At 45.2% G+C, this 18,558-nt stretch overlaps 1 protein-coding gene across 3 annotated transcripts in view; it reads right to left on the reverse strand.

The window, feature by feature from the left end:
* Positions 1-14,012: 14,012 nt before the first annotated feature.
* OSBP2 (oxysterol binding protein 2) overlaps positions 14,013-18,558 on the reverse strand; it is a gene marked incomplete at its 5' end in the record, with an annotated part of 139,546 nt that continues 135,000 nt past the window's right edge. For 2 of the 3 annotated variants that reach the window (XM_080931986.1, XM_080931985.1), the window contains 2 exons: positions 14,013-14,268; positions 14,484-14,710. In XM_080931986.1, the coding sequence (XP_080788112.1) occupies positions 14,126-14,268; positions 14,484-14,710 (370 nt within the window). In that variant the 3' untranslated portion in view covers positions 14,013-14,125. Of the gene's footprint in view, positions 14,272-14,483; positions 14,711-18,558 lie in introns of all 3 variants that reach the window. The other variant, XM_080931987.1, reaches the window with a different exon arrangement.

Genomic DNA, 18,558 nt, shown 5'->3' on the forward strand with positions numbered 1-18,558 from the left:
AGAGCATCATACTGTTTCAGAATGGCCAGTATGGGTCTACTTTGTTTTGAAACATCACAGGGCATTTCATTATCTTGGATGCGTTGTCATGTAACAATATTAATACTTAACAATTCTAATATAGGAAGAAAGCTGTGTACGTGTGTGCCTTTATCCATTACATTTGTATAGAGGGTAAGTTCCAGAAAGGACTATTAAATACATACTCATTCTGTTCCCAGTAACTTCCAGTTTTAACTCATTAACTGTGGGTATCTCCAATCCTAATGTTTCACTGTTAGTAAAAGGGATTTTGTTTTCTCGTAACTGAGCGTTTTCATTGGCTTGCCTAGATTTATGGTTTTATTGGTAGAGAGGTATATGCAGTTCTGAATCTGGAACTACGGATCATTTTGTATATCATGAGTTTGCAAAATCCTCAGGAAAATATGTAGGGTTTATAATTTCTCACTCAGTTAAGGAGTAAAATGCTGTCTACCACCAGATAAAGATATGGATTAGTACAGGCTGAAGAAGCTGCTTCTTTTTATCTATCAGAGAGACTGCTTTTTATCTTACAGGCTCATGTTTCCCAAGTCTGCATGATGTTCAGATACAGTGGCTGCCTGATAGTTTGCACCTTTAGGGATCAGTAGTCTGTTAAGCCTGATAAAATTCCAAATTTGCTGTTAAACAGCTACATGGTACTTGCTTCTCAGTGCAGCTGCAAACCCAGCTTGATCCAGGAGGCAGGGCTTCAGAAGGTTCTGCCTTCAGACTGCCAGTTCCCGTCCAGTGCTCAAGGGAGTCTCCACTGTGAACAGCAAAGTGTTGCCATGACTCTGCCTCAAGGGTACTAGGGTTAAAGGCATGTACTACCCTACTTCACTAAACCTAAATACTTTTAGGTTTAGGTTTGGGAATTTCCTAACCTACTGAGGAAAATCACTTTCTTCCCAACCTTGTCTCTACAAACATCCATTTTGTTGAAATGATTATTTTTATTTAAATCAGCCTCCATGGAACTATTTTAGTATAAACAGTAAAGGTCACATCAAGAATTTTTTCCCTAGGAAAAAATAGGTTATAATTGTGCTTGAAAATATAATTGTATTACACTTAAATATGCTTTAGATTGTTGATATTTTTATATTAGTGAGCTCCCAGAAGTATACAAATATTTTCCCATTTTTTCTTTTTTTTTAGGGTTTAGAGATGGCTCATTGGTTGAGACAGTTCTTCCTTTTCCAGAGCTGGATTCCCAGCTCTCCTGTCAGGTGGCTCACACTTGCCTGTTACTAACATGCCCCTTTTGTCCTCTGGACCATGCACATACATTTTTAAAAATCTGGTGAAAAGATGTTTTAGATTATCCAGTAGAGTTTTATAATTTTCTTGCAAGGGCTTTACAATTTTCTGAATAAATAAGCCTTTATAATTTCCTCACACAGCTCTAATAGGTTTCTGACCAAAGTTATTTTCCTATTTATTGCTTTTGTTACTATTCCAATAGGATACCTTTCTCTATATCTAGTACTTACTGTCTATTAATATGAAGAAAAGCCATTAATACATGTTTTATTTTATGAACTGATAGTTATGAAAGCTTGTTTTTAGGGTTCTTGCTCAAGCACTCTACTACCAAACAGTACCCCCAGCCAAGGACTCCCCTGTTTTTAGACACTTTGTTTGGAAATGTCCTTTAATTCATTAGTCCAAAGCAGGCCTTGAATTTGAGATGTAGGATTACAGGCTTGGGTCTCTTCCCAACTAGCCCTACTTCTACTTGTGTGTGTGCGCACACGTGCTGCGTGTTTCATTGAGGTTGTTTACAGGATCATGGGTACTTTACCAGTGGTTATAACACTGAAGAAAATCTCACTACTAGCCATTAATTTCCTATAAATCTTCAGAGAGCAGTGGACCTATTTCCAGGAGAGAGTATTGATAGCCCAAATCTTGTGGAAATCGTGTACAGGTCATTATAACTATTGCAACAGCCATGTAATGTCCTCTCATGCATGTCCCCTTCCTGGTTCTAAAACTGTCAGATGCCCCATCTATGTCTGGGCATTCAGCAGTCATTTATTCTTAGTACTTAGATCAGTTAAAAGTGTCAGCTTCAGGGACCAGTCATTGGTGAGTACTACAAAGAGTCTTCTCTGATCATAGCAACTAGATAGTCCTATCATGTCTTCAGTAGAACAGCAGTTGCTTCCCCATTAGAGCCTATGATTTCTAGGACCACAGGCTTTTGACTGGTTTACAGTACCAGATAGAATTCTATTTTGTGGGGTAATCTGATCAGAGAGCAGTTGGTACTCCCATAACAGACGTACCACTACTGCACCTGTGGGCGCATCTTGCCCAGATGGTCAGTAGTGTTGCACACAGGGTCCACAGCTGAATAAGATTGTTGATGGAAATTCTATAGCAGCTTGTGCAGAGGCTAGAAAGGTCTTTTGAGGTATTAAAAACTTCGGGTTGGGCTCCCTGGCTCAGTAACATGTCTGTGAATATATTCCTTATATCTTTTCCAGTTCATGATTGTGTTTAAGATTTTAAAACGTTGGGGCTGGAAAGATGGCTTAGTGTAAAACCCAGGTTTGGTATCTAGCACCCACATGGCAACTCACAACTATCTGTAACTCCAGTTCCAGAGGATCAAACACCTTCTTCTCTCCTCCATGGGCACTGCATGCATATAATGCACGGATACATGCAGCAAAAAGTTCGTACATGTAAAAAAATCTTTTAAAAGGAAGTTTTTCTTTGTTGCGGTTATTCTGTTGTGAGTTGAACGTTGTCTCTCCCGTATCGATTTCTCTTCTCTTCATGTCTCTTCTTTCCTGTACAGAGGCTTCTTTTAAATACCTATCCCGATCTGTCGGGAGCAACTGTTTGGGCCCTATAGTTTGGGGGAAACCTGGGTCATTCCAAGCAGCTCTTCCCTAGACCCCATGTGAAGCTGACACTGCAGCAATGCTGCCCAGCTGCCCAGGTACTGCCCGCGTTTCCCCTCTGCTCTGGCTGGTCTTTCTGGCTTGGTATTCATTAAAACAGCAACCACTTATGGGGTACCATCCTGTGAGAGACACTGGGGATGCTACAGAAACCCTTAAGAAGCGCCCAGGCCATTGGCAGGTAGGAGACAAGCACAACCCACAATCTGGTAGGTGGTGACCAGTCACTGAGGAGATGGTGGCTGCTTGACAATTTGTATGTTGTACACCTGTAGGTTATTTTGTGTTTGTTTTGACAGGGTTTTTCTGTGCAGCACTGGCTGTCATGGAACTCACTCTGTAGACCATGATGGCTTCAAACTCACAGAGATCTGTCTGCCTTCATCCCCAGAATACCGAGATTAAAGGTGTGTGTTACCCACCGTTGATTGTTCATGTTCCCTTCCCATGCCCCATCAGTTTGCTGAGAAATGTTTATGCCTTTTTTCTTGGAGAGGGGGCAGTCATCTCAAAACCACTTGGTCAGTTTTCCAAAAATATATTAGAGTTCTGATAGAGATCATGTTCCATTTGTAGATTCTCTGGAGCTGCAGCTACCAGGTTGTGAGCTGCTTGATATGGGTGCTGGGAACGGAATTCAGGTTCACAGCAAGAGCATTGTGTGCTCTTAACTGTGGCAGTCTCTCCACCTCCTCTTCCTGATTTGTTTTCCCCCCACAGCACAAAAACCATTATAAAAATTGTAGGCATTTATACACAACATAGACTCTCCACATGGCAGAGCAAAGAACACAGTAAGTCAGCAGCTATCACCTCTCCCTTACAACTAGTGAGATTTAAGTCTGATGAAGATGGTAACCCTTACAGTAGTAATTCTCCATTTTCTTTCTGGTGGTCTCGGGTCAAATTCAGGATCTGATGTGTGCTAGACAAGTGCTGTTCCACTGAGGCACACGTTCTGCCCTGTGGCTTTCATTTAACAAGTGTGGAGGGCTGAAGACTTCTATTTTAAGATTATTATGCGTGACAGGCAGCAATGACATGAAATGATTTGAACAAGGTTCTTAAAAACTGAAACACTTTCCACACTGATAAAATACTGATCCTTAACCAAATTAATAAGACTTCAATAAGATGATTTTCCAGACTAGTGAACAAAGAAGTGGCCTTTCCAGTTTCCTTTTTCCAGTGAACTTTATCTCACTTTCTCTTGCTAAACTTCCGCTGTGGCTTGCTGCCATGAGGGAAACGTTCTTGTCTAGAAAAGCGTGAAGGTTTTCTTTGTTAGAACTAATGGTCCTTGACAGAAAGAATCCCAAGGACAAGTTGGGATCTGTGTCCTTGGTGCCTCATGCCTTTGATCCAGCAGGAGGATCTCTGAGTTCAAGGCCAGTTTTGACTACAGATAGAGTTCCAGGGCTGCTGGGGCTACACCGAGAAACCAAGTCTCACAAACAAACCATGACCACAGCTATGGTAGGAAAAAGGTTTGACTAAAGTAGAGGAAGAATATCCAAACATTTACAATAGGAATACAAGTTGGGACTAAATGAATCCACAGCGTTACTGGACAGCATTACCATAACCAGGCTGCTTTGAGCTTCCAGACCTTTTCTGTTCCTCTCCTTCCATTCTTCCTCACGTTTCCTCCCTGGAGATGAGAATTTGTAAGTTTTCCTGTGGAATCTAACTCTGCTCACACATTCCTTCAGAGTTTTGTTCTCTAGATCTTTAGTTCATTCGTGTGGCTTGTAGTTGAGGGACAAGTCAGGCTTGCTTTGAGATCAAATACTGGTTTCTTCTTAGTGCCTGGGGTCTGCTTGAGCAGTCTGACAACTGCAGTGAATGTTTCTCCCAGTGGCCCTTAACTTGGGAGTCCTGAATGCAGCCTGGCCCTTTGAAGAAATCCCAGATAGGGTCACATGTGGAGACTTTCTGGCTGGCTTGGTCGGTGAACTCTTAGTTTCATTATCCTTAGAAGCAGCAGGAAACTTGGCATTCACTTCAGTTGCAGACAGCACAGGCTGCTGGTCTGGCCCCTTCAGACACATAGTTCCATGACTTTCAGGGCTATGGGGTTGGCCTTGAGAACGCTGCCTGGCTGGGTGCAGAGTACAGTTTTCCTCCACGGAACTGGAGTCAGTCTCTCTTGAGCTGCTTTAGCTCACTAGTGAGTTGTCTTACATGTTTTTTTTTTTTCCTTTTTTTTTTAAATGTATATAAAATGATTTATCTATGAGTGCTCTGCTTGCATGTGCTCCTGTGTGCCAGAGGAGGGCATCAAACCACATAAGAGAAGCTGTGAGCCACCCTGTGAGTGCTGGAAATCGAACTCAGGACCTCTAGAAGAACAACCAGCACTTTAAACCAATGAGCTACTGGCCGGTTTTGTGTCAACTGACACAATCTGGAGTTATCACAGAGAAAGGAGCCTCAGTTGAGGAAATACCTCCATGAGATCCAGTTGTAAGGCATTTTCTCAACTAGTGATCAAGGGGGGAGGGCCCAGCACATTGTGGGTGGTGCCATCCCTGGGCTTTTGTAAGAAAGCAAGCTGAGCAAACCTTGGGAAGCAAGCCAGTAAGTGACATTCTTCCATGGCCTCTGCATCAGCTCCTGCTTCCTAACCTGCTTGGGTTCCAGTCCTGACTTTCTTTGGTGATGAACAGCAATGTGGATGTGTAAGCTGAATAAACTTTTCTCCCCAACTTCCTTCACTTAGTCATGATGTTGTGCAGGAATAGAAACCCTGACTAAGACAGCTACCTCTCTAGCCACCAGGGCTCCAGTGTTTTTAAAAGGAGTCTTAGAAGGCTGTAGTTCTTTTATTGTTCCTGAGTTTGGGAACCTGCCTGTGCAGAGAGATCTTTTCTCCAAAGGCCTCTTTGGATCTTTACTGTCATGCATTTCATTTTTCCTGAGGAAGCTGCAATTCTGTTTTCTTGGCTCTGGTCTGGCAGAGAAGAGACGTTTGTAGTAGTTCTGAGGTGTTGCTTTTCCTGCTTTTCTTGATCCTGAGATGTAGTAGGATCAGTTCTTATCTCAGAATGACTGGAAGTTAGGAATGCTGTGCACTGTCTTGTGCTTCTTCCAGTTTTGGTGACATCACCAGGTGGTTCCCTCTCAACTTGCTCCTCACTATTAATTTGTATCTCAGACTTGTCACTGGAATGGCTTTTCTTTTTTTATCCTTCTCTAATTCTGGATTCAAGTAGGCTTTCAAGACTTAACAATTTACTTCACTTAAGATAGCCCAGAGGCCCAGCCTGTTGGCTAAATTCTGCAGGTCATTGTACTTGATAAGAGTCCTGCTCCTCTGCAGAGGGGACAGTCATTGAGTTCTGTAGTCCCAGCAAAACCCAGAAAACATCCAGATAGCTCAAATAGTTCAAAAGTGGTGCCACCCACGGTGTTGACAAAGCTGACTTTCATATTCAGTTTAAATGAAGACTTCACTTTCTGATTTCTTAACATGAGCACATAGAGCCTATAAACTCCCTTCTTAAGACAGCTTTCATTATATCCTAGAGACTTGAGATGCTGTCTTTCATTTTCATTAGGGGTTACGTATGTTTTGCATTCCTTCTTTATTCAATGACCAATTCACTACTCAATAGTATGTAACTCTGCCAGTTATTCATAGCCTACAGTTTCTCTTAATTTGTTTTATTTCACGGTACTCAGAATACAATGGGTTGTTTCAGTTTTGCTATATGTAAAACTTGCTTTGTATTCCAACAATATAACTGATTTTAGAGAAACTTCCATGGGCTGCTGAGAGTATGTAATTTGAAGTGTATTGATAGAAAGGTCTGTAGATGTATGTTAAGTCCATTTGATCTGGGATGTCATTTCAGATGTTTCTCTGGTTTTTGCAGGAATCACCTGTTGTGGGCTTTTGAAGTAACTCACCATTGTGCTAGAGTTAATCTGTGACTTTATGTCTAGTTATATTTGTTTAAGGAAGCCAGATGCTCCTGTGTTTGGTGCTTATGCTTGGAATTGCAGTGTCCCTTGGTGGCTTTCTCCTTTAGTCAGTAGACAGTAACTGTATCTATTAGACTTGAAGTTTACTTTGTCAGGTTTTAAAACAGTGGTGCTTACTTCCGTGTTCCATTTGTGTGGAATGCCTTTTCCACCCTTTCACGACAAGATCGCATCTGTCTTTTTTGATGAGACATATTTCTTGAAGACAACAAATAGTTGTAATCCTGATTTTTAATCTACTAGTCTGGGTCTTTTGATTGGGGAATTAAGACCAATAATAATTGTTTTTATTGAAAGGCGTGTATTAAGTCCTCTCCTTGTTGTAAGACCCCAAGGAGTCTTAGCTCAGGCGTGTGATCTACAGAGCACAATTAGACGATAGACCTGTAATAACGAGGTTTTTATTCCATGTTCATGGGTTTCTCATCCTCACAGGGAGAGTCAACCCCGAACTCAAAAGGTATACATCTTTAATACTTTTTTTTTTCTTTTTTGGTGAGGGGGTGAACTACTATTTTACCATTGGTCAGCAGTATAATTTTCAGAAAGAGGAGCGGAAGGGGGAGGAAAGGGGGGAGAAACTCTGGCCGGAAGGTTGTTGACAATTTGCATTCTCCTTGAAGTTCAGTACAGGGAGGGGTAGGGGAGCTGTTTCTAAAGCAGTCATTTATGTTTTGTCTTAACTCAGTTGGTCAGTATAGCTTGACCTGTCCATTGAAGCTTTGTTTTTACATTTTTAGAACCTTGTTTATATATTTCAAGATTTTGAGGGGTTTTGTCCTTGTTTTGTTTCTCAGAATTGGGTGATTAGAGCATGAGCTAACTATGACATGTGTCAGGACCCTATCTAGGGCTTTCTAGAAGGCCAGGTGGCTATCAGTCAGTATATTCTGTGTGTTTTTTTTTTTTTTTTTTTTTTTTTTTTTTTTTGAGAATTACTATGGGCCATTGTTTTTTTGTCAGGCACATGCGGGATCTAATAGCCTTGTGATGACTGGAAAGTCTCTGAGTCTGACTTTAGCCATTTCTGTGTCTTTAGGGTCTCACATTCTAAGAATAGGGTGTTTTGGAAAGGTCTCAGAGCCCCTAAAAACTTTGTTTTTTACATCATCCTTTCATTAATTCTGTAGTATTTGTTGTCTACCTTTTCCTTTCTTGCTTATTCAAATGTTGCTAGTTCTTTTTGTGACCTCACATACTTGTCTTCCTCTTCAGTCTGAAGGATTTCTTCAAGTATCTTTTGTAGAGATGGCTTGCTGGGCATGAATTTCTTTAACCTGTTTTTATTGTGGAAAGTAATCTTTCATTTAAGACAGGTAGTATTGCTGGGTACAGTAGTCTGGCTTGTTGTCTTTCATTCCAAGCCCTCCTGGTGGTGTGTGGGAGACTTCCTAAAGAGATGCCCTATACACAAATCTATTCACTACAAAAGGGGAACCTATGGCAGACCAAAGTATTTGATTGCACCAAACTATGACTTAGTAAGCCAGTGATTTTCTATGGGTATGGGTGAGGAACAGGGATGGCTCAATAGCTGATACATTACCAAAAAAGCCCACCAGTATGTGTGGACTCACTAACTCCAGAGCTCCCAGTATAAATTATAGGCAGCTCAGCAGGTCCAAGAACCTTTCTTCAACTTGGTTAGCCAGTCTCCTCCCTAATAGCTGTTTACTCATAAAATGCTTGGTGGGGCCTTCAAGAAACGTGAGTGTTGTTTATCTCTGGAGTTAATGAGTCACCCTCTCCCTCCTGGAGGAAATGTTTTAGTTTGGAGGAATCTGCTATACATAGCCTTGCTTTTAAAGTATGTGTCAAGAAATCTCATAGGTCTGCCTTTATACACACTGTTGGTTGGATAGCCATTTTCTTATCTGGGTTTAACATGCTGCCATCTTAGACTTAGCCTCCACTTGCCTTGGCAAGAGAACCGTAAAGTAGAGCCCAAGGCTATGGGAAATAGTTATGGTGACGGCCAGGGTCACTAGATCCTCACCTAGGTTATCTGCTACATTGCCAAGTACATGACCTTGATAGATGCTAAAGCTGGGAGTGGAGAGTTACCAAAACCAAGCAGTCTATAAGCAGCTTCTATGAAGTTGTTGTCCATGATGGGGTGGGGCTATGTGATGACTCAGCTGCTTGGCTGTATCCAAGCTCCCGCAGCTGACTGCGCACCCATGCTCTGTACCTCAGTCTAATAACCTCATCTGTACACCAAGATAGACCTTCGGTTTGCCACTGGTGTGTCTCCGTGGTGACTTCTTTGGGTCACTGTTCAGAGGCTTCTTTACCACACTTTTCATATGCTTTCTTTCTCCTGTACACTGACTAATTACCCTGTGGTGGGTGCTTTTTCTAATCATCTGTTGGATGTTCTGAATGCCTCTCATATGAATTGCAATCTTTTTTCCTAATTTTGGAAAATCTTCTGCTATGGTATTATTGAAAATGTTTTCAATGCCTTTAGGAGGAGAAGCCTTGTTTATATTCCCATTAAAAGTGCTGTGTGTACTGTATTGTCTGTCTCTCTGTGCTGGGACTTTCCAAGTTCGCATCTTCAAACTTGGGTCTTCCATCCTGACTTTGAGTCTATTGTCAGCTGTAAGACCCAAATTGAGTCTTATCTATTTGAGGCTCCCATGACAGAGATCGGGGATCGATGCAAAAGCAAGAGGTTTATTTGTCCAGTGCACTGGGGTGGCCTACATCCAGAGGAGAGGTGACTCCAAAAGGCTGTTACAAGCAGTTTTTATACTCTTTAGGGGTACAGGTTATATCATTAAGGTTATAATTTAAATTAATTGGCTAAGCTTATTAGCCTTTGAATCTATTAGCTAGCAAGCATGTGACAGGGCCATGAGATCAGAGGGTCCAGTGACTATCAGTCAGCACATTCTGCGGTTTTTCAAGAATGTTCCTGCTCCTCCCATGAACTGTGGGTGGAGAATGGAACTTGGCCTTGACCTGAGGCGGTGGGATTAAGTCTGGTGAAAGGCCCCAGGGTCCTTCACAATGAGGCTTTCTTCATTTCCAGATCACAGCTTTTCGTGATTTGCGTTTCTTGAACTCCTCTGTCAGCTCTTGCATGGGCTTTACTTCAGTCTGCCGTTTGTGTCCTCCTTGGAACTCAGTTTATTAACTTATTTGGACATGCAGTCATTCTTTGTCTTGGATTTCATCAACTCATTCTTGTGGAGGCCACTGCTGTAGGATTAGGAATTTAGGGGAGTTACGCCACCTAGTTTTATGTGTTACTTGTGGTTTTTGCACTGGGACTTGCATGTCCTTTCTCCCCTTGATAACATGGTTTCTCTGTGTTGCCATGCTGGTCCTGGAACTTTCTCTGTAGACCAGTCTGACCTTTTTAAAATATTCATGTATGTGAGATCAGTCTCTTGTCTTCACACACATACATACCAGAAGAGGGCACCAGATCCCATTATAAATGGTTGTGAGCCACTATGTGGTTGCTGGGAATTGAACTCAGGACCTGTGGAAGAGCAGTCTCCACTTAACCACTGAGCCAGCTTTCCAGCCCCAGGCCAGCCTTTAAGAGACCCACCTGCCTCTGCCTTCTGAGTGCTGGGGTTAAAGGTATGCACCATGACCACCTAGCTTGATTAGCTTGAGTTTAGTCATTGGTTTAAAAAATTTATTTTTATATTACTTTTATTATTTTAGAGTGCATTTGCGTGGTTAAAGATGGACTGAGTTGTTCTGGTGACATTTTCCTCAGCTAGACACACCGTCAGGGTAAAAGTCACATACACAGTACAGCTTGCTTTTAGAGTATTCTCTGCAAAACCAGTCACTATTAAAGGTGTGAGCCTGTGGTGAGAGCGCAGCATAGTCACAGAGCCCCCATAAGCACCCGCCATTTTCGGAAGAAAAGGTCACTACAGATGGTCATGCTATGACTGTTTTATGACTTTTGGTATCCTTGGAAAGGAAAAACTAGTCTCAGAAAGACTAGTGGCTTGGCAGAGAAAGGGGGGAGAGAGATGTTCGAAGGGGGAATAGTTAGAGGCAAAACAGGGGAGGTGAGGCAGCCATGACTAGGAACTGAACAGAGAGAAGCATGAAGCTATGTAGTCAAAAGATGGACAGCATCGCTGATCTTGGTGGCCTGCTGAGATTCTCCATACCTGGGCAGGTCTGTGCTTAATGAGAGGAAACTAGAGAAGGAAAGAGGAGGCTGGAATAAAAAGGAGAGGTCTGAGGGGGAAAGAGTATGAATGCCATCTATCCTGTTTGACTGGCAGCCTGACTCCTCCACTTGGGTGGTCTGGTTGGCCTTCTTTTGAGTCACCTGAGTTGCTCTCACACCTGCCACACCCTTGGCCCTTTACCTTACTACCATGTGCCCACACTGCTGTGGAGACCTTTGGGTATGCACTATGTGCGTCTGGGGCAGCTTCTGTCTCCCCTCCCCTTGGGCTACTGCGCCTCTACAGATTCGGTCTTCTCTGCACCACTCCCTCTCTCTCCAATACCCTGTCACTTCGTGGTTCTCTGACAAACTTTCTTCCCATGTCTCTATGGTACAAGTAAGTTTTGTTCTGATTCCTTTGCTGGTTTGGTCTGTCCTCCCGCCCAGACAGTCTCAACATCCTACTGGACTGTGGTGTTTGTCCAGCTGTAGGTGCAAATGCATGTGCAAACCTTAGAGGCCCCCATGCTGGTGAGAGGGCTTTGCAATTGAACCCACACTCACCACTCAGCTAGTTGAGCTAGCCAGCCCGCTGGTTCTACACAGGCTCCTTCACCTGTCTGTCTCCTGGCTGCATGTGGCTGTCATTCTTGCCTGGGGATCCAAACTCCCATCCTTATGCTGGCTTGGCAAGTGCTTTATCTACCGGGCCATCCCCCAGACCCTTTAACTTGATTTTACTATCCCAGGAAGGAGTCATGTGGTCTGGTAACTTCAGGTCTTGAGTGGGAGAGTAAAGCTGCCTGCTGCTGAGACTACCAATTATCATGTGAGCCCTGCCTTTTTCTTAAAACTGCGCTTCCATCTCAGAGGGGCTTTCATAAGGGAACCAGAGTGAAGGTCAATCTTTCTAGAATATTGTGTTGCTACCACTACCTGTTCAGAGTTCTGCTGGTCCATTCCTGACTCTTTGGATCCCATTTTGCTTCAGTGTGTAGGCCTTTGTCCTTTCTGGACTGTGCCCAGAATGGCTTGTCCCCTCCCTTGCCTTCCGAGTCAGGTCCATCCCAGGGTTGCAAGCCCCTGCTCACAGTGGCCACCTACCCAAGTAGGTGGACAGGCTGGGTGCTGTTTTGTGGGGCCAAGTCAGAGCCCATGGTGCTGGGCTTCAAGGCAGATGGTGAGTCCTGGCTCTGGTATCTGCGGTACCCAACAGCACCACTTCCCTCACCTGGAAGTCTAGGTGGTGGAGGTGGTGGAGTAGAGCCAACAGGCCAAACCAGCCTCTCTGCTCCATAGCTCAGAAGTCAGTGATCTGAGTTGCCTGGCAACAGGACAACAGTTGTCAGGCAGTGTGGAACTCACCAACCTTTTCACAGGGCTGTAGGGTCCATGTCCATGAAGCCTCTACCTGGCCCTTTCTAGGAAGGCACAGTAGGCTTTGGGGAGCCCATGGGCAGGCTGGGCCGAGTTCTGCACCATGGCTGTGGTGTTCCAGGGTTGCCCTTTCTCTGGGTCAGTAATTGGTGTTCCCTCTGTCCCATCATGTCTTCCCCCTCCGTGGCTTAGGAAGGATAAAGCCCCATGCCTCCATGCTCCATCCCCACACCCACATGGCTCTGTCACCTTCATCAGCCACAGACAGACTCTGGAACAGGGCTGTGGAAAACTCCAGAACCAAGGTTTTTATTATGGTCAGAAGGTGCTTGCTTGCTCAGCCTGCTGGGAAGAGGTACATTCCAGCTCTGAGGGAGACCGGGTGCCCTCCCCCTCCCCTCCCCCACCCCTTCCCTAGAGTGGGCATTGTAAGGCATTTCATACGTGGTGTTTTCGTTTTCTTTTTTAATAAAAAACAAGACAAAAAACAAAACCAGGCCTGGAGTAGAAAGAAAGGCCCTGCAATGAGTTTTCCACATCAAACTGAAGTAGATGGGTTGGAGGCAGAGGGTCTGAGGGACAGGTTTCACTGGGAGGGCTACAGGGAGAGGGCAGGGCTGACAGGACCAAACTCAGACAGGCACGCCTGTCTTCATCATTCTTCACTCTCACATGTCATAGAAATGTAAGCAAAATAGCTATGTTATATATATTCGTATATCATATATATAAATTAGGCAATTACAGATGTCAGGAGTGCTGAGCTGAGGCACCCTGATGCCACCTAAGGACAAGGCAGGAGGCCAGGTGTCGGGAGCCTGGGTCACCAGCCCAGGCTACATGAAGGGTTTGTTCCTTATTGCTGATTTGGGGGCCAGATTCTTGGGCAGGAAGCACCTAAGGGTCCTGCCTTTCAGCCCTTCTTGGCCTCTTTGGGGTTGGGGTACTGTAACAGCATGTCCAAGGCCTGGCACAGGGGGTTGGGTCAGGGGGCTGCCTTTGACTGCCTTCCTGCTCCCCTTGTGGGCTCTACACACCCTGCCGGCTGGCCAACCAGGCTTCCTGCTGACTCTGTGGGTGTTGCGCTCCTGAATCTTGGACAGTCTGGATAGAAAGACTGGCTGTGTTAAAAGTGTTCCCCATTCAAAGGGTCCTGGCTTCCTCAAATCTTTAAAAAGGGCTTCTTGCCAGGACAGTTAGTTCTGTGGCAAGAACAAACACTTGGAAAGTGAGTCTTCTAAGTGATGCTAAAAAATATTTACTAAACCTCATCGTTGGAAAGAAATGGAGTTTTTTTTTTTTTTTCTTTCTTAAAAAAGTCAAAAGAGGCTCCCTAGGGGGGACATTTCCTCCCTGGGTTGGGGTTAGTGACCTGGGCAGCCTATGGCCCGGCCAGCTGGCCTGAGTTGTGGTAACTAGGGTGCCCATGGGGCCCAAGTCAATGATAACACGTGCACAGGTGACCTGGCGACTTGGGGGCTGGCAACAACCCAGGTCAGCGCTTACCCCTTCTAAATTGGTGTGTGTTTGCATGTGCGCGCACACACACACGCAAACACACACACACACACACACAGAGAGGCGTGTGTGGGTTCTGTATTCAATCGGTGCATTAAAGAAACGTCTGACAGGCAGTGCAGGCGCCTGTATTTGCCGCAGGAGTGGCTCAGAAGATGTTGGGGCACATGTGCCAATCCTTCTTCTCCTTGGCCTCCCAGTAGCCGCCCTTGTACATGCAGGCCATCTCTCCGGTCAGCGGGTCCAGCCTCTTCTCGAACCACAGCGGTGTGTAGCCATCTGACTCCTTCTCTGCTTGGCGGGCACAGTGGGCGGGGTGAACGGCCTAGGTCATGCCAGGGCTCACCGCCCCCTCCTCACTTCTCTACCCCCGGGGGTACATTACCCCTCCTCACCGTCCCTGCTACCCTGGGATACCCTTCCTCAGCTCCGCACCTTTGCCACACCATCACTCCCTGCGTCCTGGTCCATCCGTTCCCCCACCCCAACCTTTGCTCTGCGCTCACCTTCCTCCCCGCTGCAGCTCGCCGTGCACGACTCCAGCCGCCGTCGCCGGGACAGGCGCTGCTTCTCCTCCAGCCGCTGCTTCTCGGTGTTGGCCTCGTCCCAGCGTCCCCTCTCCATCAGCCGCTGGTCCGGCCTCAGGCGGCTGTCGGTGGGCGCCACGCCGTCCTCCTGCTCGTTGAGGGTCAGGGCCAGCTCCGAGAAATAGTACATGTTCTCCGCGTTCTCCCTGTGGACAACGCGGAGGAGTGGCCCCTTCCCTACTGCGCTCCTGCTCATCCCTCAGGAACCGGTCTGGAAAGCCCACCAGCTGCGTGGGACGCGCCCTCTATTGCCCACAGCTGGTACACTCTCACCCTCCTGACACTGCTCTACACCAGACTTCTCCCGGGATTTGTCGTTTTCATCTGTGTCTCATGAGGTTTTCCCCTACTCTGTTTTGCTGAGCATTGGCTGCAGCGCCTTGCCTATATTGAATACCCAGGTCGGAGATGCCTGTGTGTTTATTGGCTAGGGATACAACTATGTCCTTCTTTAGGGTTTTCTGCTTTATCACGCACAATATTACCTTCTACCTGGCTGGAACTGGTTCTTCCATGTGTTTTCTGATTCGAGATAGATAGATGCTTATCTCACGGTTTTTATTTCATGCTTTTCTGATGCGATCCGCGTTTCAAAGCTGCATGTCAGCTGAGTCCCAGCGCTTACCAAGGTCCAGTGACTGGATGGCTTTCATAAGATTTTTCTCTACCTTACCGATTAGTTTGAAGCATGCTTTGTGAATGGATAACCATGGGTTTTGTTTTTCGTTTTCTTCAATTTTTTTCTCCCCTCTAGTATAATTGCTCTGGAGTCAGATACCTCTGGTACATTTTTAGTATTCTGAAATGTGTCCAGCGGTCCAGACTGTGGACAAGCTGCATATGGCCCACGTGGGTTTGCTGCACCTGGGCGACAGTGTTCTGTAGCTGTGTTGTTAGGTTACAAGTTCGTTCAAATCGGAACCTCATGTACCTAGCAACCATTGCGGTCCCCACTCTCCTTGCCCCTGCTCTCTGCCGTTAAGTTTTGCTGTGGTTTGCTCTGTGCATCCTCCAGCTCCTTCCTGTCTTTGTTCAAAAGTTTAAAAAACTATGTGTATTTTGCCTGCTTGTATATGTGCACACACACACACACCTCGAATGAATGCCTGGTGCCATGAATCCCCTGGAACTGGAGTTACAGTTGTGCGCAGCCATGTGGGTGCTGGAAATCGAACCCTGGTCTTCTAGAGGACCAGCGAGTACTTTCAACTGCCCAGTCATCTCTCCAGCCCCATTCTTTTTTTTTTTTTCTCCCTCAAGACACATGTTTTGTAGATTAGTTGGGAATTTAAAAACCTTGTCTCAATTTTATACCTAGACTGAAGTACCTACCATGTCAGGCAATTTAGAGAAGTGCGTATACATAATGAGATATCTCAGGACTTAAGGCTAAACAGGAAGTGCATGTGTGTTTCGGCTGTGTGTTAAGTACAGCCTAAAGGTGACAGAACACAGCACTATGCTTGTACTTGCACTGTTCTCTCAGTGTCCGGGAAGATTCAGAGATCAGGGTTTTGGTTCCTGACACTACACTGATGCCTCAGGCTTAGCTCTGTGGCCTCTGTTTCCTTGTTGCTCCACGTCCTTTGGACTTCAAACCAACAGATGCTCTTCTCTATCTACAAGAAGACTGGCCTATGGGGAGCTTTGGAGGTGGGGAGGGTTGTTCTTCAAGACTGGCTCTACCAATGCAGAGAATGCTCAAAACCCTGGACCCTTCAAATGAATCCAAAACGGTGCCTAGTGGTGCTTTGGGTTCCCAGTTAGGATCAGTTATTTATGTTCTGACACAGAGTCTCTTTACAGAGCCCTGGCTGTCCTGCAACTTACTATACAGACCAGGCTGAGTGCTGGGATCAAAGGTGTGAACCACCACACCCAGCCTGTATTAGGCTTTTTAAAAAGGCCGCTTTGCTGTAGCTCTGGGTGCATGCCAGGTGAGAGCTCTGTATCCACTGACCTGTGTGGTGGTTTTTCACAACTAGTCACACGGTCTGCTGTGAAATTCCAGTCATGGCTCTGGGGCATTTCCCCATTGGATTATTTTTGCTATATTTGTTGAACATAAGTTATTTATGTGTTAATTTAAAAATACTATTTCTATTCTTCTTTTAAAAAATGTATACATCTGCATGTGAGTTCCTGCAAATGTAAGAGCAGATACCCAAGGGAGCCAGAAGAAGGTGTCAGATCCCCTGGTACTGGGGCTACAGGTGGCTGTGAGCCACTGACATAGGACCTGGAAAGTGACCAGGCCATCTGCAAGAGCAGGGAACACTTTTAACCCCTGAGACACCTTTCTAGCTCCTAGTTTGTTTATTGGGGGCAGCCTCTCATTCTGTAGCTTGACCTGCCCACCTCCACCTCCAGGAAGCTGGGGTTATAGCTGTGAGCTACTGCTCCCACTCTTAAATGATCATCTAGGTAAAATACTCTTACTTATTTTGGGTGTTAGGGATTTGGCCCAGGACCTCATAAATGCTAATCACACTCTATCACTGACTTGAGCTGTAACTCTGGCTCTCTTTCCTCTTCCTGTGCTCTTTTTTTCCCCTCTATTCTTTTTTGAAATAGGGTCTTGTTAGGCTAGGCTGCCCTTAAACTCAAGCCCTTTGTGCCTCAGCCCACTCTGTGCTCAAATCATAGGTAATCACCCTGGCATCCAGCCCTCCCTTCCTCCCTTCTTTCCTTCCTTTCTCTCTCCCTCTCTCCCTCCCTCCTTTCTTTCCTCCTTCCCTTCCTTCCGTTCTTTCTATTCTTTTTCTTTTTTTTTAAGAGTTATTTATTTAGTATATATGAGTATACTGTTGCTGTCTTCAGACATACCAGAAGAAGGCACCAGATCCCATTACAGATGGTTGTGAACCACCATGTGTTTGCTGGGAATTGGACTCAGAACCTCTGGTAGAGCAATCAGTGCTCTTAACCACTGAGCCATCTCTCCAGCCCCTTTCTTTCTTTCTTTCTTTCCTTCCTTCCTTCTTTCTTTCTTTCTTTGGTTAGTTGGGGGTTGTTTTGTTTTGTTGTCTGTTTGTTCATTTTTAAAAATGGACGTGGTGGTTTGAATGAGAATCGCCCCTGTGCATGTGTTTGAATGTCTGGTCCCCAGTTGGTGGAATTGTCTGGAAAGGTTTAGGAAGTGTAGACTCTGGGGGTGGGATGTAAGATTTCAAAAGCATTGGCTAGGTGAAGTCTATCTTCCTCTACTGCTCTTTTCCCCTCTCTCCATCCCTGCACCCTGGGGATCAGGATATAGCTCTTAGCAACTGTAACAGTTGCCAAGTTCCCTGCCATGATGATAATGAACTAACCTTCTAGAACTGTAACCAAGCTCCCAGTAAAATGCTTGCTTTTATACGCTGTCTCTTAACAGGAATAGAACAAAAACTAACAGGATCTCACTCTGTATTTCTAGCTGGCTAGGAATCTGGCCAGATGATCAGGCTGGCCTCGAACTCAGGGCTTCTCTGCCTCCTGAGTTGCTGGCATTAAAGTTCTCTGTCTTTGTCCTTAGTAGTAACCCTTTGCTAAGTACAGGGACTGTGGGTATGCTCCCTCTCTTCATGTACCCTTTCTTCATGCCTTTTGAGGCAGGGTCTTACGTAGCTGGGGCCTCAAATCCTCTGTAGCAGCTGGCCATAAACTTCCTATCACCCCGTTTCTTCTCCTTCCTAACATGTGCCACACCTGGTGCAAAGTATCTTTTAATGAGAAAAGTGATCAAATAGACTTACTGTATCAGCATTGTGTGTGTGTGTGTGTGTGTGTGTGTGTGTGTGTGTGTGTGTGTGTGTGACAGAGAGAGAGACAGAAAAAAGATACATTTTCATAACGGATAGAAGATAATCATCTGTAGTCTCACATTCAGAGTGTAGATTATTGGTGTTACTTCTCTTACAATGTTAGGTGTGTGGGAGGGAGGGAGGCACTGCTTGACCTTTTCTCTTATGGGGTGACCATTCTGCCCCAGACTCTCAGTCTTATCTTTCCACAG

The sequence above is a fragment of the Micromys minutus genome, assembly GCF_963924665.1.
Source record: "Micromys minutus genome assembly, chromosome: 1".
NCBI lineage: Eukaryota > Metazoa > Chordata > Mammalia > Rodentia > Muridae > Micromys > Micromys minutus.